We start from the raw sequence: 20732 nt of genomic DNA on the forward strand, positions 1-20732 counted from the left end.
CACTTAAGACCTCTTGTTGCAGCCCCTGCCTGTGGGTGAGGGCGCCAAGTGAGAGCGGGGTCGTGTGTGCGGGTGGAGCCGACCCAGTGTGACTGCGGCTCTGGTGGGTCCGCGTTGTGACGCGGGGGGCGGGGGCGGGGGGGCGGACATGCCTACGTGTCCATCAGGTACACCCGGGTCGCGTTTGCTGCCGGGCTCTCGGAGACCCAGCCCCGCCCGAGGCCACTCGCACACGGTCCCGCCCCAGACTCCGCCCCGCCGGCTTCGCGGGCTGGAGAGAGGGATCCACGGGCGAGGGATCGCAGGATGAGCGATCGGGGCCCGGGCAGTCGGCAGCGGACGCGCCGCCCGAGCCCACCGGCCCGCGCCCCGCGGCCCCGCGGCCCCGGTCCCGGCCACACCGCCAGCGTCTCCCCGACCCACGCCCGAGCCCTGTGGGCCATGCCCGGCCGGCCCTAAGTGCGGGCCGGGCGGGGGGCGTCCCCTTGCGCCCGGGCCCAGCGCTGGCGCCCCCCGGGCTGCCGTCCAGCGTGGGGGCCATGGCGTTCACCTTCGCCGCGTTCTGCTACATGCTCACCCTGGTGCTGTGCGCCTCCCTCATCTTCTTTGTCATCTGGCACGTAAGGCTGAGGCTGGGGGCGGGGTGGGCGGCCGGGGGCTCACAGGGCGGGAGGGGAGCGGGAGGCAACCGGGCGGATGATGGTCTGGGGACCCCGGGAAACTTGGAGACTCCTGTCCGCTCTCCCCTGTCGGCTGGCTTTTGTTGGCCCCCATTAACCTCCCCATCCTCGGTTCCCAGGGGCCCCCTCCTCGGTACCCCCGCCTCTGTCGGTGTGTTAGCTGGTCCCTGACTTCCGTCCCCCGCCCCAAGCAGCCCTGGGGTGTGGGGCAGAATTCTGGGATCCTTGTCTCTCTCTGCATACTACCCCCCCATCCATCCCGTTGCCCCCATTTCTGTTGGGCAGTTTGTCTGTCTGCCCCCTCCTCCTTTGTGGGTTTTTCCAGCTGGAGTGATGGAACCGGTTACTATGGCAACTGCATCTGTTTACAGGACCCACAGATCAAGGAGCCCATTAACCCTTTCCTTTTCCACCCCCCTCCCTGACCCAGCAGCCACGGGCCCCAAGCAGCCCCGGAGACCTGGCCCCACCGCCAGCTCACCTGGGGTTTCCCCACCCCTCCTGGCAGGGCTTTCCCCCTCCAGGTTTCCTCCCCGCCCTGCAGCTTCCCTCCTCTTCCTGCCCCCGCTTTCCCCTTTGTCTGCTGTTCCCTGTGGTTGTCTCTCGCTCTGGCCTGGCCCCACACCTGGCCCTCCAGAGCCTCCCCCTCCCTGGGGCCCTCCCAGCCGTGCCCTGCCCGGCGCCCTTCCCCTCACTACAGAGACTCCCCGTCCACCTTCAGCTCACCGTGTGGGGCCTTGGGCCCCTGTGCTGCCTCCCCCCTCTGCCCCTCCTGGACCCCCACCTGGTGGCCTCCACACACCCGGCCCGTCTCCCTCCTCGGCCCTGGCCCACTCGGGCCGGCGTCCTCTGCTCGCACTTCAGTGCACGCCGCTCCAGCCTTCCCCTCTGCGGGGGTCGGCCCTTTACCTTCCCTCCCTCCCTCCCTCCTTTCCTTTCCTTCCTTCCTTCCTGCCTGCCTTCCTTCCTTCCTGCCTTCCTTTCTCCCTCCCTTCATTCTTTCCTTCCTTCCTTCTCACTTCCTCCCTTCCTGCCTTCCTCCCTTCCTTCCTTCCTGCCTCCCTTCTCACTTCCTCCCCGTTGCCTCACCTGCTCCTTTCCTGGTCTCCCCACTTCCTCTCTCCTGTCTTTTCCTGGGACCAGCCACCCGCCTGCTTGGGGGGCCTCCCCAGCTCCTGACCAGACTCCCCCTCTCCGTCCCCTGCTGCCCCCGCTGCCTGCCTCTTACCTCAGGACTCCATGCACTCAGACCACCTCCCGTGAGCGAGGAGTGAGCCCCCACAGGCACCTGCACCCCCTACCCCACATGTCTCCCTGACTTGTCTTCCTCTCCCTGGGTCTCTCGCACGCTTTTTCTTTTCTCTCTTCTCTGTTCTCTTTCCTTCCCTCCACTCCCCCTGGGCCCACCTGGACGGCTCTGAGACTCCTGTCCCATCAGGGCCTCGGACAGCCCCATGAGGTGGGAGCAGGGGTCCGGGGGCCTGAGGATGGGAAGGATGAGGCTGGGGACACAGAGCTAACCAGCTCCTGGGAGAAAGGCTCCTGGAATTAAAGAAGCCCCTCCCCACCCAGAGGCCCCCCCACAACCCCTAAGCTGGGTGGGGAGCCCTGTCTGTCCCTAGGGCATCCTCAGAGAAGTCCTCCATCCAACTAACTTGTACCCATGCTTCCCGAGATTCAGCTCTGGGTGGCTCTGGGGCAATCAAGGATGAAAAAGATTCATGCTTTGCCCTTCTGGGGCTCCCAAACTGGGAGGAGGGCTCAAGCTTTCTCAACAAATATTTGTTGAGCACCTACTATGTGTCAAGCACTGTTGGCTCAGCTCTCTAGCTGGGTGATCTTAGCAAGTCCCTTACCCTGAGTTTGTTTCCTCGTCGGTAAACCGAGCTTTGGTGGGCGCACCACAGGGCCCAGAGTAGGGCCTGCTCAGGGCATGCGATGGGGACAGGGGGTGTGGTCCTTGATCCAAATTGGTAAGAACGAGAACCTTCTAGGACAGGACCCCAGATCGTCCTACCCCACACCCTGAGCCCCGGCCCACTGGTCGCTAGGCAACCCTGATGGTGAGTGACGCGTGTCAGCTGTCACCGTGGGGGATTGTTTGTTCCAGGGGGCTGAGTCAGCGCCAGGCAGCCTGGGGGGTGGGTGGCGAGACACCCGCCTCCTGCTGGCGGCACCAGCTCTGGGGCAGACAGACAGCACCCTTCCATTCCCTGCTGGACCCTGCTGCTGTGCCTGGCAGGCAGGTGGCTGCCCAGAGTCAGCAGGGAGTTGGGGGTGCTGCTCCAGATGGCCCCAGCTCCCTCCAGGAAGCCCGTGTTCTCTCCCTCCCAGCCGTCTGGGCCGGGCCGCCTGGGTGTGGTGGGCCTGCCGCCTCCTCCCAGGGCTGCGCTGAGGGGAGGGGGCCCCCCGGAAGGCTCCTCTGCCAGCTCCCCCCGAGGCCTGTCCCGTCACCCCCTCAAACACCTCCCCCCCCACATTCCCCTTCCCAGGGAGGACGCCGCCCCACAGGTGCTCCAACACCCAAAGGTACCTTGGGCCCCCCTCCCCCCTCCGCTGCTGTTCAAGCCCTGTGGAATCCGGCTCCCAAACAGCTCCGGAGTCCGGCCACACCTGCCCGTCCCCACTGCCGCCCTGTCTTCACGCGGGTCTCCGTCGGCACCAGGCCCTCCGACGGCTCCCTCACTGGTCCGAGTGCTCCAGGGTCCGCGTGAGCATCCTGGCTCGCCACTAACTAGCCGCGTGGCCTCGCACACTCACGTAACCTCTCGGTCTCAGTTTCCTCATTTGCAAAATGGAAACGATCACACCAGCACCTGCATCACGAGGTTGTCGCCACCATTAAACGAGCTCGGAAACACAGGGCCTGCTGACGGGGAGGAAGCACCGCGGACGTCTTGGCTGGAACGCTTAGCCAGCCTGTACTTCCTGCTCCGTCGGTTCTAGAACACCAGCCGGGCCGCCCCACTCTGTTGCTTCCTGCCCCTCAGTGGTTCTTCCTTAGTTTTTAGGTGTAAGTCCAAGCAGCTAGCCCCCGGCCCCAGCCCCGCCCCACAGGGCACCCCGTCCGGCTCTGCTGGCCCCCAGCCTGCCTTTCACCGTGGCCGTCGTTCTCCCCACTCACCTCACACTTGCACTCTAGCCCCATGGAATCTGCAGCTCCCTGAACATTCTTTCAGCCCTCTTGCCTTTGAACCTGCTGTTCCTGCTCCCCAGACGGTCCCCCAGCTTGTGCACCAAACACCTATTCAGAGACCAGCCAGGATCCCACGTGACCTGCACGCTGGGTCAGGCACCCACTCCAGGTTCTCCCTGTGCCCTGCTGCTCTGGCACCCTGGCGTGTGGTCACAGTCCTCCCGAGCCCGGGGTTCCGCCGGGCAGGCCCCGTGTCCCGGGCCCCCGGGGTCCCAGCGCTCGGCACAGGGCTTGGCAGAGAAGACACCATTCCTTGGGGTGTGTGGGACGGAGGATCATGGACATTGCCTGCTCGGGCATCGCTAGCTCTGGACTGTTGTGTGACCTTGGGCCAGGCCCCGGCCCTCCCTGGGCCTCGGTTTCCCCAACTTGGCAGCAAGCTCCCTCTGGTCTGGTCCCCGCGTGTATTAATTACTCTCCCGCAGAAGGGCGGGCGCAGGGCGTGGGCTGCTGCCCCAACCCTGACAGGCACACGCCCCTCCCCCAGATCATAGCCTTTGACGAGCTGCGGACTGACTTCAAGAACCCCATCGACCAGGGGAACCCAGCGCGGGCAGTAAGTGATACATGTGCTGTGCCGAGGTGTGTCCGTCCGTCTGTCTTTCCATTTGTTCAGGGGTAAGGGAGGGCAGGACTGGAAGACGGGTGTGTGCGGAGGGGGAGGGGGACCGGGGGCCTTGCCCCTTCCTCTGTCTGTCCCCACCCCCAGAAAACACCTGGCGCGGCTCCGGGCTCGGGTTCCTCCTGGCGGGGCAGCCGTTGCCAGGCTCCGGGCCGTTGCCGTGGAGACGCGGGTGAAGGTCCCTCCGTGGTGACGGTTGTCATGGGGACGGTGGGGCTGCTTCCCGGCTGTGCCGGCACCGCCGCAGACTGCTCTGGTGCCCCCTGGCGGCCACGTGCGGGGTGGTGCGGGAGCAATACAGGGTGGTGGGGCATCCCCAAGGCCTGCTTCCCCACCGCCTCCATCCCCATCTCGGCTTTTTCCTCCCCCTACAGCGCGAGCGTTTAAAAAACATCGAACGCATCTGCTGCCTCCTGAGGAAGGTCAGTTTCAGGGTCGGGGGAAGGAGGCTCCTAGCCCAGCTCGGCCCCACTCTCTAGGATCTTCCCGCTCCGGAGCTTGTTTGATTGGCTCTGCCGCTGGGACGGAGTGGGAGGCCAGAGCCCTTTTGGTTCCCAGAGGTCCTAGTGGCTGGGCCACTTCCAAACCCCAGCTCCCCTCTGTGCCCCTGAAGCCTGGCTCTGTCCTGGCGCCGGGCCGCTGACCTCTCGCCCTCGCTCCCCAGCTGGTGGTCCCCGAGTACTCCATCCACGGCCTCTTCTGCCTGATGTTTCTGTGTGCAGCGGAGTGGGTGACGCTGGGCCTCAACATCCCCCTCCTCTTCTACCACCTCTGGAGGTGAGGGATGCGGCGCCTCAGGGAGGGAGAGGCGGGGCAGCTGGGGCAGGGCGGGGCGGGGCAGGGCGGGAGCCCTGTGGCCGGGCACTGAGGCCGCTCCCTGGCCGCAGGTACTTCCACCGCCCTGCGGACGGCTCCGAGGTCATGTATGACGCGGTCTCCATCATGAACGCTGACATCCTCAACTACTGCCAGAAGGAGTCCTGGTGCAAACTCGCCTTCTACCTGCTCTCCTTCTTCTATTACCTGTACAGGTGAGGCCCAAGGCCTGGCCCACAGCGGTGCAGCCGGGGAAGGGGTGCTCCGGGCCCCATGCCTTCAGCCCCAGGAGTGGTTGAGCCCCGAGTCCCTGCCTTTTGCCCTTGAGGACCGAGAGCAGCCCGGGGTGTGACGGGGTGGGCAGCCCGTGGCTGGGCCCGTTCGGGCCTCAGCTCACTGCGCCGCCCGTCTCCCCACAGTATGGTTTATACGCTGGTGAGTTTCTAAGGGGGAAGCCGGCCAGGGAGCGAGCCCAGAACGGACCGGACGCCTGTGCACCCCCAGCCCTGCCCCTCGGCCGCAGAGGCCTCAGCCCTGGGGAGGGAGGGGGCACTGGTGCCCCCAGCCTCCTCTCCACCCCCCAAACTGCTGCTGCGGGGATCTCCCCGCCTTCAGAGCCCCCTCCCCTCGGACTAGGGCTGGGCAGAGCTCTACGCAGGGGCTGGAGCTCCTCTGCCAGCCCGTCGGCATGGCAGTCTGTCCCGGCAGGGGCGGGACTTCTGGCCTCGTCCATTTCGGGGGCACTTTGGGCCCTGCCGAGGGGCAGGGCTTGACCCTGGAAGTTCTGGGCCAGCCCCCTCAACCCCCACCCTGAGGCTCCCCCTGCAGGTGGGGGGGTACCCGCACCCAGAATGAGCAGGCTCAGCAGGGGGGCAGCCCCACTCCTAGTCTGCCCTCTCCCCTCCCCTAGGCTCCCTCTCCAGACTCCTTCCCGCTCCCACTCGCCCCGACCCCAGCCCACCCTGTCTCTCGGACCTATTTTCTATGTTGCCTGGAGGAGTCCGCACCCCCTCCCCGGCCATTTGTGACAAAATATGAATAAACCACTGCAAACATGTGGGTCCCGGTTCCGCTCCCGAAAGCCTTGAAGGGACTGTGGGAGGGACAGCCCTGAGCTAAACGCCCAGCACAGCGAGGCTCGCCCCACCAGCCCACGGACCCCTCTGGGGACCTCTCGGATGGACCAGGGGCCGCCCAGGTCTCGGCAGCTGCCTGCTGCCATGGTCACTTTCCCGGACAGTTGCTCCTCACGAAACCCTTCCATGTGCCTTGGAGACAGTATTGAGGTCACCAACCCAGGAAGCCTTCCCAGGGCCCCCCTTCTTCTAAACAGCCCCAAGCCTGTTCCCCGGACACTGCAGAGGCACCAGCAACTGCCCCCCAGGTCCCAGAAACAAGGGTCAAACAAATCAAAGAAATCAAATCTTCAATGTATGGAAAAGTCGGCGCCAGTGGGGGCCAGGGGTCACCGGACCAGGTGGAAGGTCAGCCAGTATATGATGAGGGGCTGGAAGGCTGCCGCCCCCAGGGTCAGGTAGAGCTGGAGGTGCTGCCGAGGGGCCGGGCCCCCCATGCTGTCGGGCCCCAGGGTCGCCGTTCGCAAAGAGCGCACCTGCAAGAAAGGAGGGCTGAGGGTGAGCTGGGGGCGGGGGACAGGGGGAGGCTCACGCCAGCCCTGGCCCGGGGAGGAGCAGCGGGGCAGCCCAGACTCACGATGAAGTACATGAGTGCGGACGACGTCCAGGCCAGCGCCACGTAGTAGCCGTCACTGCCGAAGAGCAGCCCCGTGAGCACGCTGAGGATCATCCTGCAGGGGGCGGGCACGAGACGGCTGGAGACCACCCCAGGGCTCCAGGCCTGAGAGTGGGCCCCCGCCCAGCCAGAGCCCAGCGCCCAGCGTAGATCCCCACCCACCACCACCCAGGACCTTTACCCCCAGTCCGCCCCCACAGCAACCTCGACTCCCAGTGAACCTGGAAGGCCCAGGCCCGGGGTCTGAGACCCCTTCGCTACCCCAGTCCGGGGCCCTTTCCCCCAGCATTCCCACCGTGACCCCACATTCCCGACTCCCTGACACCACACAGTTCCAAGGAGACTGCCCGAAACAGCTGGCTCCTCTGTAACAGAGGAGCTAGAGGCCGCGAGAGGGGCAGGGGCGCGTCCAGGGTCACCGTTCCAGGCTGTAGCTGCACAGCCAGGAACCCAGGGCCGCAGACTCCTCCCCCAGGCCTGCCTCCCCGCTGGCTCCCCTCCACTCACCCGACGTATTTGTAGCCGCTGTAGGCCAGCAGGTGGAAGGTGCTCAGGTCGCTGCGCACAGTGGCCAGGTAGACGCCCAGGAGCAGAGCGAGCACCTCCAGCACAACCCACACCAGCGCTGTGCTTGCGCACAGGCCCAGCACCTCCGGGGAGAACCTGTGGCCACGAGGGAGAGGCGGGGGACTGAGAACCAGCTACCCTGTGCTGGGGGGTGAGACTGGGGGCTGGGAGTGGGCTTGGGACCCGGCGCAGATCCCCTAGGGCACTGAGAAGGGAGGGGAGGGGGTAGGGAGGGGCTTGGCACTGACCTTTTCTGAATGCCCAGCGCCATCCCGGCCAGCAACACGTAGGTGATGAAGGCCATTGCTGCCGAGAGCCAGAGAGATGCCATCAGCCTGGTCTCCCCAACCAGAATCCCCCCAACCCCAGACAGCACTTTGAGGCCACTGGCCCCCCTGTCTCCCCCTCCCACTTCCCTCCCTGCATATCCCAACCTGGTCAGCTTTCACACTCAGCCCCCAGGACCCTGCCCGGGATGCCTTTCCCCGCTCAGCCCACTCGCCCTGTGTGAACGCCACCTGACCCTTCTCCCTGGACCACCAGGCCGCTGGCCTTGCTGTCCCTGTGCTGGGAAATTCACCAAAACTTCCTGCTGCATCTCAGAACCTGCATCACCAGTCAAGGTCATTGTTCATCCTTGGCCCATCACAGGCAGGGGCCAAACTGACCTCAGAAAAGACTAGAGGGCCCTAGAGTCCAGACCACAGGGATGACCTCACTGTAACCAGAAGTTCTCAGTCTAGGCCTTGGTGCCAGCTACGGCTCTGACAGCCCTGCCAGTGCAGAGAGCTCCACGTTCAACCATTTTCCCAAGAGCTCCGAACCCGTGGGACCTGGCCTCTGCCCCGCTGAAACACCAGAGCTGATGTGCCCACCAGGGGGCAGTGTCTGGAGAAAGGAAACCAGCTCCAGCGGGCTATAAGCCGAGTGGCTTCAAAGATTCGCCAAGTCTCTGGGCCGCGGCTTCACCACATAAAATGAGAATGGAGTTTCCACCGTATGCAGTGGTACTGAGAGGGGAGTGGAATGAAGGAGGGAAGAAACTGTGTCCCTCTTGGGGCCACTGGGCTGGCTCGCTGCCCTCCCAGCAGCTTCCCTGAGGGCTGGCCTGGGCCTGGCCTTGTAGAGGCCACAGAACAGAGAGGTGTCAGACGTAGAGTCTGTCAGCCACGGCAAAGTGCGGGCGGCCCAGCCTGTGCCATGTGGACAGGCAGCTTGGGGACTCAGAAGGGAGGGGTGTCTGAGCAGGCCTTGGGGGACAAGTAATGATGGTGACAGCTACTATTCACTGCGTGCTTCCTACGGGCCGGGTGCTGTGCCGAGGGCACGTCACCTCACCAGGTCTCCACAACAATCCTTTGCAGCAGGGATTGCTGTTACTCCCATTTTACGGAAGCGTGACAGCAGCCAGCTGACGTCCCATAGCTGGAAGCAGCGGGGCCGGGTCTAAAGCCAGCGCTCCGGGCTGGGGAGGGACACAGTCCCCGTCAGGAGGCAGGCAGCGGTCAAAAGGGCGTCCCCTGAGGCCACTGAAGGCACGCCCGGGAGGCTCCTCACTGGTCACCCCGCTGTCTGCCTGGATACCAGCACGAGCAGACGCTGGATCAACACCCGAGCCTCTCTTCGTCGGCGCCTCCAGACACCAGCCCCCCCACGCACCCTGGCCCGGGCCGAAGACTCACTGGGAATATAGAGGTCAGGGGCATTGAGGTCTTGTCGTGGGGGCAGAGGGACGTCACGACTGTACTGCACTTCCCAGTTCTGGCAGTGGCAGCGGCGCGCAGGCCAGGAGGAAAAGACGAGAGAAGAAAGAAGGGCATTGAGGTCTGGGGGTCGGACTCTGGGGCGGGATGAGGGAGGCGAGGCGGCCCAGCAGCTCACCTGGTGTGTGTAGGGGAAGACCAGGAGCCCTAGCTTCTTGGCCACGTAGGCTGTGTCCACAGCGAAGAAATACTTGAGCTTGTTCACAGACACGAAACGGTGCAGCTGGGAGGGGAGGGGGGAGGCTGTGGGCAACCTGCACCCTGAACCTCAGGGTGCTCTTCTGTGTGTTCCTTCCCTGAGGGTCAGGTGGGATCCCGTGATGCCCCAGCCCTGGCCAGAAATCCCGCCACCCTTGCCCTTGGGGAGGGCCACACCTCCTTGTGCACCATGTCCTTCCCGTGGGACGCGATGGAGCTGCCGTAGGCCATAGCCATGTTGGCCATTGGGTCTCCGAGCAAGTGGTTGACATTGAAGGCCACGTCGGCTCCTGGGGCTGGGTATCCCCCTGGCTGGCTGGAGTAACCACCGCTTGTGTCATCGAAGAGGGGAGGGGGATCCGGAGCTGCCCGGGCCCTGTGCTTGGAGCCTGTGGGTGTGTAGGTACCAGAGTAGGTGACAGGAATACTAAGCATGAGCCCAAACCACCGTCCCTTCTCCAGGGGTCCTTTTCGAGAGGTGCTAAATGTAGGCAGACCAAGAGCTGAGGCAGTGCCTGGAAGTGGTTTCCCACCTGGGGATTGCTGGGGGCCTTCTCAAGGGAAGTGATCTCTGAACTGAGGCTTGGAGAGCGAGTGGAAGTTTGCTAGGTGGAAAAGACCATTGCGAGGGCATCCCCAAATGAACGACGGTTGGGAGGGCGATAGCTGGGTACCCGAAGCCCCTGGGCAGTGGTCAGGGACCCTGCCGGGGTCATGACAGGGAAAGGAAGCTCTGGAGGCGGGCTCCGTTCGTGCCCGGGTTGGGCATGGGGATCCCAGCTGTGCTGTCACCGCCCGATCTTAGCTTTGGGCCGAGAGAGCGAAGTCCAGGACGCGTGGCCGAGTCGCGCCGGGCAGGAACCTGAATGACAACTGCCGCCTTGGGCTGAGATCACGGCCGCCCCTTTCCCTCGGGGTGAGCGGGCCGTGCCACCGACCCTCCTCTGGAGGGTCGGGCCGCGCCCCGCCCGCCCCACGCACCGTGAGCTCCGTAGCCCGAATGATAAGCCATGGCCGCGACGCTCGCCCTCTCGGAGGACCCGCTGCGCCGCCTCGTGGGTACGAACACTAATGAAGCAGCCGCTCCGCTCGCTGGTCACCGACAGAGGTTACGGAGTTGCCAGACACGTCGCCCGACTGTGCGACCGCCACTGCCATGTCTGTAGCGTCATCCTACGCCACCTGCCATTGGCTCTTCGGTGGCGTCGACTCGTCCCAATTGGCTACTGGCGCTCCATCGCTGAAGCGGATTTGGCGGTACTCAACTTCCGGGAGGCAGGATAGGCGGAGCAATTTGAGGCGCTCTTGGATTGGATAGTGGATTTTCCGGTTCGGCGGGAGTGGCCAATAGATAGGTTAAGATAGAAGGTGCTGGGAATTACTTCCGCGCCTGCGCAGTGGGGCACTTGATGCTAATCTTGCCACGACTACACCAGGCGTACAGGCGGAGACGTGGTTCAGGCGGCGGCGGCTGCAGCTGCGGTCCGGGAGCCAAGCTTCACTCGCGGCACGTACTCCAGGAGGGACGTGGGCGGTGGGCTCTGACCAAGTCCCGCCCCTCTAGTCTTTTGCTCCTCCCTCCCAATGCTTGCTTTCCTTCCTCGTCCCCTACAGTCCCCCAAGTCCTGGCATGGAGCCTGGGCTGTCCGGAAGGTGTTGGTAAGAGCCGGGGCCGGACTGTGACAGCGCAACCAAGTGCGTCCCAGGACGCTGACTCCTCCTCCTGCCTCCCACCCCTCCTTTCCTCGCGGGTGCTGTCCTTGGTCCGGTGCTGAAATACTCTACCGCCACTGCCGCCATCCTCCAGATCCTGGGGCCTGCTGGTGGAAGGCCCTGGGCTTGGGCTCTCAGACCACACAAACACCATTACACGTTTTGAAAAACCGGAGTCCAGAATATCCGAAGTCCCAGAGATTGTGTGGTATGGTTAAGATAGGATCCTGACTGAGGCCCCTTCTTCCATGGTCCAGGGGATTTGGGAGTAGAGAGAGAGGCTGATCCGTCCCCGAAGCTATGGTTGAAACACCTGAGTCATTGCTGGCCCTGCGGTCATCTGGAAGTGCGATCTCCCCCAGCCTCACTCGTGATTCCGGGGGCTCCTTTTTCTCCACCCAGTTTCTGACCTCTCTCACCCTCCCCAGGGATGGTCCCCAGGGGCCAATCTTCTCACCTTCAGACACCACGTTCTAAAGAGCAAGATCAGGTCCTCTGTGACCTGCCTCTAGTTAGCTACCCAGTGTCCAGTTACACCAGGTGACCTTCCTGCTCTCCACACTCAGCCCACGTGGTCCAATCTCAGTGCCTTTGCCCAGAAATCCCCTCCACCTGGGATGCCCTTCTCCCTCCTTTCCACTTGTCCAAAGCCTAGCTGTCCTTTGAGAGTCAGTTCAACTTGTGCCTCTCAGACAAAGGGAGCACCCTAATCTGGCCTGGGGCGGGGGCTGGTGGCCAAGGTCTAGGCTCCCTCTGGGTGCATGAGTTTGCCCTGGATGTAACTTCCTTGCTGCCATTCTCCAGTCCTGCTCTTCACAGTGCCAAGCACAGTATTTGCATATAGAAGACACCCAATAAACATCTGTGTCAGTAAATAAATAAGGAATGGATGAAACCCCGAGTCGGTCCTTTCCTCTTTCTGCATTTCAGTTACCTCATCTTTAAATGGGCAGGGGCGTGGAAACCAATGGCTTTAGAGTAGCCCTTCTGGGGTGGGGGGGGGAGCGGACACAAAACAAAACCCCCCAGCATTGCAGCTCCCTATGATCCATCGACTGATTGTCTAGCGTGACCGTAGGCCCCAGACCCAGGGGAGGTGTGAGACCCGCCCCTGAGGGCCAGGGAACAGCACTGGGGCCACGGGTACCTGGGAGGGGGTCCTCCCATGCACGACAGTTCCTCCCCTCCCCCACCCCTATCTATGAGGAATGTTTGAGCATTGATTGAATCTAGCACCGTTCCATCCCCATTCCTCAGACGGACTAACTGGGGTTGTGGATGGAGAGTGCCTCGCCAGGGTCACAGCCTAGGGCCCTGGGTGCCCTGGCCCCACCCCACTGCCTCTGAGTGGAACTCAGAGCTGCTGTCCTCTAAGGAAGCTCATTACATCTTTCTCGGTTGTGACTGACCCCTGTCCTACACGCGAGGCTTCCCGGATGGGGTCTGGGTGGGCTTAGGCTTGGGCCTGCTTCTCAGAAGTACCGATCCACCTTGGAGATTTCCTTCGCTCGTTGTACAGCGGGAGAAACTCAGGCCCCGGAGAGCAAAAGCTCGCCCAAGGTTGCTAGCGCAAGTGCAGCGGGAGGGGGACCTAGGAGTCGGTTTGCCCAGCCTGGGATTCTTAGGGGCTGGGGCAGCGCCCTCGGTACCAGGCGCTGCTGGCGGCGCCGCCGGTGCCGCGAGGGCGGGGTCAGCGGCGGGCGGGGCGCCGGGCACCGAGGCCGCCAACGCCGCCGCCGCCGCCGCCGCCGCCGCCGCCGCCGCGCTCGGGAGAGCTCGGCGCACTCCCTCCGCGGCCGCCGAGCCGAGCGGACGCCCGCCAGGGCCGTGCCGCAGCCCTCTGCTCTCCCCCCTATCATGCCCGGGGCTCGGGCCTGGGCCGCCCAAGCAGCCAGGACACCATGCCCGAGGGCGGCGATGGCGATGGCGGGGAGGTGCCCGCGCTCATCCCAGACGGCGAGCCGCTGCGGGAAGAGGTACCGGTTCTGAGTGGTGGAAGGTGCGGGGGCGGGGGGTGGCTGGTGCCGGAGCCGGGGCCGGAGCGGGAAAGGGGGACAAGGGAAGGGGCGAATCCCGGAATGGAGGCTGAGGTAGGAAGTCCGGGAGCCACTGTGGCCAATGACGTCATTGAGGTGGCCTGCATCCTGCGAGGGGTCCTGGGGGCTTAGGGACCCGCGTGGGTGCAGGGATGGGGCAGCTGGGAGAGGATGTGGGGGGTGACCCCGGTCTCCGCGCCCCCTCTTCCTGCCTCTCCCTCTTGTGACGTCAGCGCCTGGCCCCTAGCGTCCCCATTCCGCAGCGCTGCCCCTCACCCCCAGGGCCCGGGGGTCAGGCCCCTTAGCCTGTCCCGGAAGCTCGCAAGGTGCCCGGGTGGAGCCTGCAATGCAGCTGCAGCAGCGGGGACTTGGGGGGGTGGGTAGTGGAGGGAGGGAAGGAAAGAGGAAGGGAGGAGGCCTTAGTGCCCCTGCTCCCTCTCCCAGCCGTCAGGCCCTAGGGCCCCTCCTCCTGGTTGGGATGCCCAGGATAGCCCCTCCTCAGTCCTGGCTAGGAATAGGATCTGCAGGGGTGTGGGGCCCAGTGTGGGGTGCTGGGGGGATAAGTGGTGAGGGGGTCTATGCGTGTGCTTGGGTGAACGGAGTGTGCTTGTGGGTGCATGAATGCTGGTGCATGCTCCCAGCACCTTGAGTGGGACACATGGATGGGCCCAAGTCAGGCGAGGGTCTGAGGGGCCCCTTGGCTTGGGTAGAGCGGTAATGTGTGAGTGCACGTGTGAGTGTCCTGACGTGGGTGGTCTCTCCTGTAGATTCTGCAGAGTGTGGGTGTCAGGTTGCAGTGGGGGTGGGGGTGGGGCATGTGCACTGTGGTGAGGTGCGGGTCTGGCATGTCCCTGGGCTTCAGGGGATGTGTGATGTGTATGTGCATGTGTGTGTCCGGTGTGCATGTGTGTGCACAGGTATCCACACACCATGCTATGGTGTGGGGACAAGGGCCGTGCCCTGGGCACAGGTGAGGGCCCCAAGTGTCGGGGATGAACAAGCAGCATGCCAGGCTGCAGTGGGTGGGTCCGTGCTGAGCATGTGGGGTGAAGGTAGGTGCGTGCATGGGTGTGTGCGTTGGCCTGGCCCTGCAGCTCAGGGTGGCAACATGCACCTGTGGTGGGTGAGGGAGATGTGGGCGAAGGGTGGGCTACCCTGGGCTGGGATGGGGGTGGTCCCTCTCCTCTTGGGTCTCTCAAGGCCTGGTGGGGCTGGGGTGGGAGAGATGGCTCCCTAACCCCACCTGTGCTATTCCCACCAGACGACCTCTCCCTTCTCCCCTTTTTTCTCCTCCTCTTCCCACTGTCCCCTCCCTTCTCTCTCCGTAGGCACCTTGGGGATGAGGTGGAGGCAAGCTGGCAGCCCTGTTAGGAAGGGTGGGCCCAACCCTCCGTGCGGGCAGTAGCCCCTGCTGCCCAGCAGCTGTGCCCCGCCCCCTCCCAGAGCACAGATGGGGAGTGGAGGCCGGCACTCCATCTGCTCCCCGGAGACTCACACCTCCCTCACTCCCAGCGCTTCCTCTTTCCCACTTCCTTAAAAACCTCTCCCAAGTCTCCCGCTGTCCCTAGAGGAACTACGGGTAACAGCGATAATATTTATTCCCATGGCCAGACCCCGTGCTGAGATCCTCACACACACGATCTCGCTGAACCCTCTCAACAGCCCCAGTTTACAGATGAGGACACTGAGGTCCAGAGAGGATGAGGGACCTGCCCAAGTCATACAGTAAGTGGTGGAGCCAGCACTGGGTCCTGGGCAGCCAGGCTCCGAAGCCCGTGCTCTTTATGCTTCTAGGACCCTGGTCCCCCCATGCCACCAGGTCCAGGAGTTGAGGCCCAGAGAAGGCAGGGACAGGACCAAGACCGCGAAGCAAGTTTGGGGCAGAGCCAGGCCCCGAACTCAGCTTTCTCAGTGGCCGGGGATTCTTCCTTCTCTTGGCACAGAGGGGTCTGTATGGTCCTAGATGCCCTTGACTGGGAAACGACAGGGCACAGTGGAGCACAGACTCGGGCGGATAGGCCGAGGTTCGAATCCCGCAGCTCCGCTGTGAGTTCGCTGGAAGGGTGGGGACTGGAGTGCGGGATTCCGTCTCTCAGAGCCTCGGTCTCCCGTCAGTGGAGTGGGGAGGGCGGCGCCAGCTCCTTCACAGGGCTTGAGCGGAGTGGCAGGCACAGGTGATAGCCCGCCCTGACCTCGCCTCCCTCTCTGCCCGCCCTGCAGCAGCGGCCCCTGAAACAGTCCCTGGGAAGCTCCCTGTGCCACGAGTCGAACTGGAAGTGCCTGCTCCTCACGCTGCTCATCCACGCCTGTGGTGCCGTGGTGGCCTGGTGTCGGCTGGCTACCGTGCCTCGGCTGGTCCTGGGGCCGGAGGCGGCCCTGGCCCGTGGGGCTGGGGCCCCGCCCCCCACCTACCCAGCCAGCCCCTGCTCCGATGGCTATCTGTACATCCCGCTGGCCTTTGTCTCCCTCCTCTACCTCCTCTACCTGGCTGAGTGCTGGCACTGCCACGTGCGGTCGTGCCAGGCCCCGCGCACGGACGCCAACACCGTGCTCGCTCTGATCCACCGGCTGCAGCAGGCGCCGCCCTGCGTCTGGTGGAAGGCCACGAGCTACCACTACGTGCGGCGCACGCGCCAGATCACCCGCTACCGGAACGGCGACGCCTACACCACCACGCAGGTCTACCACGAGAGGGCTGACAGTCGCACGGCCCGCGGAGAGTTTGACTACTCGGCGCACGGCGTCCGTGATGTCTCCAAGGAGCTCGTGGGGCTGGCTGACCACGCGGCCACGCGGCTGCGCTTCACCAAGTGCTTCAGCTTCGGCAGCGCCGAGGCCGAGGCCTCGTACCTCACCCAGAGGGCCCGCTTCTTCGGCGCCAACGAGGGCCTGGACGACTACCTGGAGGCCCGCGAGGGCATGCACCTGAAGGACGTGGACTTCCGCGACTCCCTCATGGTCTTCGCCGACCCCCACAGCCCGCCCTGGTACGCGCGTGCCTGGGTCTTCTGGCTGGTGTCGGCGGCCACGCTGTCCTGGCCCCTGCGCGTGGTGGCGGCCTACGGCACCGCCCACGTGCACTACCAGGTGGAGAAGCTTTTTGGCGCCAGCTCGCCCCCACCGGGGGCCGTGCCCAGCGGGCCCCCGCTCTCCCGCGTGGCCACGGTGGACTTCACCGAGCTCGAGTGGCACATCTGCTCCAACCGGCAGCTGGTGCCCAGCTACTCGGAGGCCGTGGTCATGGGCGCCAGCTCGGGCGCCTACCTCCGCGGCTGCCAGCGCTGCCGCCGCTCGGTCAGCAGCAACTCGCTGCCGCCCGCCCGGCCCAGCGGGCCCCGCCTGCCTTTCAGCCGCAGCCGCCTCTCCCTGGGCGCCGGGGGCCGGGTCACGCCCGGGGTCTTCCGGAGCCTGAGCGGGGGGCCGCTGGGGCGCCGCAGAGAGGACACGGAGCCCCTGGAGAGCCCGCCGTGCTACGAGGACGCCCTTTACTTCCCGGTGCTCATCGTCCACGGGGACAGCGGCTGCCAGGGGGACGGGCAGGGCGCGCTCTGAGCCCCCCCGGCCCCCCCCTTCCACCACCGAGGGCTTCGACGCCCGAGTCGTCGTCGTCCAGAACAGGAGGGAACTCAGACCAGCACACAAGGGGGGTGGGCGGAGCCCTTCAACAGACTGAAATTCAGGGACTCCGGGTCATTTGGGGGGCGAATGGGTGCCACGCAAGTTGAGCCCGGGAACCTCCGGGCATGGCTCCGCCCACCACCGCCCCGCCCCGCCCCCTGCAATGGCAGGTGATCTGTCTTGGGAGCTGAGGCTGGGCAGGGGAGGGAGTTTCCATGGAGGCGCCCTGAGGACAGGACAGGGCCTCCCGTGGTCTCCCCCGCTCGGCTGACGCCACGCTGGGGGCGCTCGGGCCTTCCGGAGCACAAACTGGCGGTTTGGGGCTGTGCCAGCCGGGCTGACCTCCGTGAAGCTGAAGAGCTGGTTACAGTAGCGCCACGGCCTTGGCCCCACGGCCCACCCAAAGTCCCCATCCTCTTCCCGTCACAGCCCTGCGACCTACCCTCTGCCTGGGGCCAGCCCCTGACCAGACCCTGCAGCACAACCCCCACTGGGGGTCTGGCCCTTGGAGCACAGCCTGGCCCCGCACCACCCTCCACTGTTCCCCGGTGTGCGCCCCTCGCCCCGCATCCAGCGCCCCCTACAGCCTGAGGCTTCTTCTCAGGGCCCGCTTTGATCCCACATCCCCTGCCCCCCCCCCACCCCTGCCTCCGCCCCCCACGAAGTCCACTCCGCCTCTGTCAGCCGCGCGCACGCCCTCTGGGCTTCGCCCTCAGCGCTCCCCTGGATCCCCCTCTGCTCTTCATTTTCCTGGTGACCCACGGGACCCAGGGCCACAGGGCATCCGAGGGGCCTCAGCCTGACAGCCTGCTGGACGGTGCCCTTGCTCTGCCACGGAGGGCTCCACCTCCCTGACCAGCAGGGCGTGGCCCAGGGGACGCCACTCCTCCCGCGGGAGGAAAGAGTGGTCCCTTCCCTTCCAACGGGGCTCCCACACCCTCGCAGGGACCGGTGGGGGAGGGAGGAGGTAGCGAAGATGCAGATAAAATAAAAAGGTACAAAATGGAAGGTGTTCTGATGTGCCTTCCTGAGTGGAGGGTCCACGGCCGCCCCCACCAGGGCAATGCGCCAGCCTGGGGTCTGGGAGGGGCCGCGGGGTTGGGCTCCAGCGTTCCCAGGAGCGGGGTTCGCTGAGAGGGAGCCTCCCTGCCGGCCTGGGGCCTCTGAGACTCAGACTTGAGGGGCTCTGAGCCGTGGACTCCAACCACTTGGCGTCTGTGTCACTTCTAAGGCGTTGTCTTAGTGGTCCCTCTTCCAGCCCGGGGGTGGGGGGGTTCCATTCTGCCGCCGGGTGTGCGGAGGACTAAGGGAGGGGTGACGGGGCCCCACAGTGGGGAGAGAACTGTGGGCAGTGGCGGGAGTTTGGGTCCCCTGGTGGCTATTGGCGTTAGTGGTCCCGGGCAGTGGGCACAGAGCAGGCTGGAGGACACCAAGCGGCAGACGGTGAACCCCAAGTCAGGGCAGGGCTAAGGTAGAGCCTCGCCCATGGGCGGAGCTAGGGAGGCCCCTGGACGTGGCATCTTCACGAGTTCACTGTGCAAGGGTGCCAGGCTGCAGGGCCCCCGTGGGGGCATCCAGCCTGTGGGCCGCTCCTCAAGCCCTGGAGTGGTGCTGCATCCACTGGATAAAGGGGCACCTTTTTCTAACTCATGCAAGGGCTCCATAAGGGCGCGTGGTGGCCCCAGAAGGGTGCTGAGGATGGGAGGGATTCCCCCAGGCACAGACAGGGCACGGGGTCCTCTGTGCAGGCCCTGGAGCAGGTGCGACGAGGAGGCAGGAGCAAAGAGTCGTGGAAGAGCTGGCCGAGGCCTTCGATGCCACAGCCCAGGATCTGTCCTTACGCTGGGCGCACTGGGGCCATGGAGACGGTGTGGCTGAGCCTGGAGGTGGGACGCTCAGGGCTCCACATTGGATTTCAGCCAAGGGGGGAGGGGGTGGTCAGAGACCAGAGCTCTTCCTCCGCATCATTTCATGGCCTCATTTCCCGCACTTCTTTGGGGGTGAAGTCAATTCTTTTTTTTTTTAAATACTGTAAGAGTTGTTTCTTTAAAAAATATATATGTTTTAAGATTTTATTTATTTATTTTTAGAGAGGGAAGGGAGGGAGAAAGAGAGAGAAACATCAATGTGCGGTTGCTGGGGGCCATGGCCTGCAACCTAGACATGTACCCTGACTGGGAATCGAACCTGCAATGCTTTGTTTTGCAGCCCGAGCTCAATCCACTGAGCTATGCCAGCCAGGCTTATTTATATATTTTTTAAGATTTTATTCATTTTAAAATTTTTTTAATTTTATTTTAATTGTTGTTCATGTATAGTTTTCTGTCTTCCCATCCCAGCCCACCCTCCCCAGATTTTATTCATTTCTTAAAGATTTTGCTCATTTTAGTTTTAGACAGAGGGGAAGGGAAGGAGAAAGAGAGGGAGAGAAACATCAGTGTGTGGTTGCCTCTCACGTGCCCCCAACCGGAGACCAGGCCCACAACCCAGGCATGTGCCCTGACTGGGAATCAAACCAGCAACCTTTGGTTCGTAGGCCACAGCTCAATCCACTGAGCCACACCAGCCAGGACTGAAGTCAATTCTTTTAAGCAGCTTAGATGGAAAACTCTCCGGTGCTCAGGCATTCAAGAAGGCTGAATGCGTGGGGGCTGACGTACTGGCCGCGCCTCCTCCCCATGGGGACGGTCTCCCTCTTCCATTGAGAGCTCTAGCAGCGCAGCTCTCTAGCTGCTGTCCATCCTCCTCGCCTCCTCAGAACAGAACCCCAGTTTTACCTCAGGTGGCAGTGAGCCCAGCTAAAAGGCAACATCTCTAGCCTCTCTTGCCCGTATAGGGTGGCTTTGTGACTTAATTTTAAGATGTGAGATATGAGCAGAATGTGTTGCAAGGGATTTCTAAGAATTCTTGAAATACAAACTATATTGGTAACAGCTAAGTCTGCCCTCTTGCCTCATCTTATATTCAGTGTGGAATGCAGATGTGGCAGTTGGAACTGCAGCAGCCTTCTTGGATCGGGAAGCGACTTGGAGAAGGCTAACTGAGTGCTGAAGATAGCAGAGCATAACCGTGTACCTCAAAACTTAGTGGCTTTAAAAGAATCAATAATCATCATTGTCTCTCCTTGTTTCTGTGGGTCAAGAACCCGGACAAAGTGAACAGGGGTGGCTTGGCTGTGCCCCAGGGCGTCTAGAGCCCCTGCTGGAAGACTGGAGAGCAGGGGTGGAGTCACCCGCCAGCCCCTTCACTCGCGCGCCCGGCAGCGGATGCTGGCTGACGGCCGAGGACCCAGCGAGGGCCTCCCCACGCGGCTTGGGCTTCCCCATAACACGGCAGCTAAGTTCCAAGGGCAAGTGCACCTACAGGTTGGACTCTGCATTGCCCTTTGCGCCCTAGCCTCAGAAGTCACATGCATCACTTCTGCCCCGCTCTATGGGTCAAGGTTATTACCAAGTTCCACCCACTTTCAAGGAAAAGGAACACGAGACCCCACCCCTTACAATGTCAACATCACGCTGTAAGATCAGCACGTGGGGTGGGGGATACACAAGTGGGCGCCTTCACACCTGCCATTGATCACTGAGCCAGGGCCCGTTCCTAACTGATTGGTGTCTATGGAGTTGTCTGCACAATGAATGCCAGCCTTTTATGATGCTGGTTCGAGGGACGGAGGTGGTGGTGTGTCAGATGTGGGCATCCTGCTGAAGGCAGAATGACCGGCTCTGCTCATTTTTGGAGGACCTCTGGCCTGTGGCAGATTAAATAGGGCCA

At 63.6% G+C, this 20732-nt stretch overlaps 3 protein-coding genes across 3 annotated transcripts; 2 read left to right on the forward strand and 1 right to left on the reverse strand.

Annotated features, from left to right (window-relative positions):
• Window positions 1–149: 149 nt before the first annotated feature.
• On the forward strand, window positions 150–6369 carry CNIH2 (cornichon family AMPA receptor auxiliary protein 2). Its single transcript, XM_028516325.2, has 6 exons — window positions 150–620; window positions 4364–4432; window positions 4873–4920; window positions 5163–5275; window positions 5386–5529; window positions 5734–6369. Exons 1-6 carry the CDS (start codon window positions 540–542, stop codon window positions 5759–5761), a joined length of 483 nt encoding a protein of 160 aa, XP_028372126.1. The 5' UTR covers window positions 150–539; the 3' UTR covers window positions 5762–6369.
• A 354-nt stretch (window positions 6370–6723) lies between these two features.
• Window positions 6724–10756, reverse strand: YIF1A (Yip1 interacting factor homolog A, membrane trafficking protein). Its single transcript, XM_028515902.2, has 8 exons — window positions 10576–10756; window positions 9772–9983; window positions 9515–9619; window positions 9316–9394; window positions 7882–7939; window positions 7574–7729; window positions 7028–7121; window positions 6724–6926 (listed from the first exon to the last, which is right to left on the reverse strand). Exons 1-8 carry the CDS (start codon window positions 10604–10606, stop codon window positions 6780–6782), a joined length of 882 nt encoding a protein of 293 aa, XP_028371703.1. The 5' UTR covers window positions 10607–10756; the 3' UTR covers window positions 6724–6779.
• Window positions 10757–12615: 1859 nt separating this feature from the next.
• TMEM151A (transmembrane protein 151A) lies at window positions 12616–18785 on the forward strand. The gene is made up of 2 exons (XM_028516774.2): window positions 12616–13283; window positions 15564–18785. The coding sequence occupies exons 1-2, from the start codon at window positions 13209–13211 to the stop codon at window positions 16893–16895; spliced, it is 1407 nt and encodes a 468-aa protein (XP_028372575.1). The 5' UTR covers window positions 12616–13208; the 3' UTR covers window positions 16896–18785.
• Window positions 18786–20732: the final 1947 nt, after the last annotated feature.

Source organism: Phyllostomus discolor, chromosome 6 (assembly GCF_004126475.2).
Source record: "Phyllostomus discolor isolate MPI-MPIP mPhyDis1 chromosome 6, mPhyDis1.pri.v3, whole genome shotgun sequence".
Classification (NCBI taxonomy): Eukaryota; Metazoa; Chordata; class Mammalia; order Chiroptera; family Phyllostomidae; genus Phyllostomus; species Phyllostomus discolor.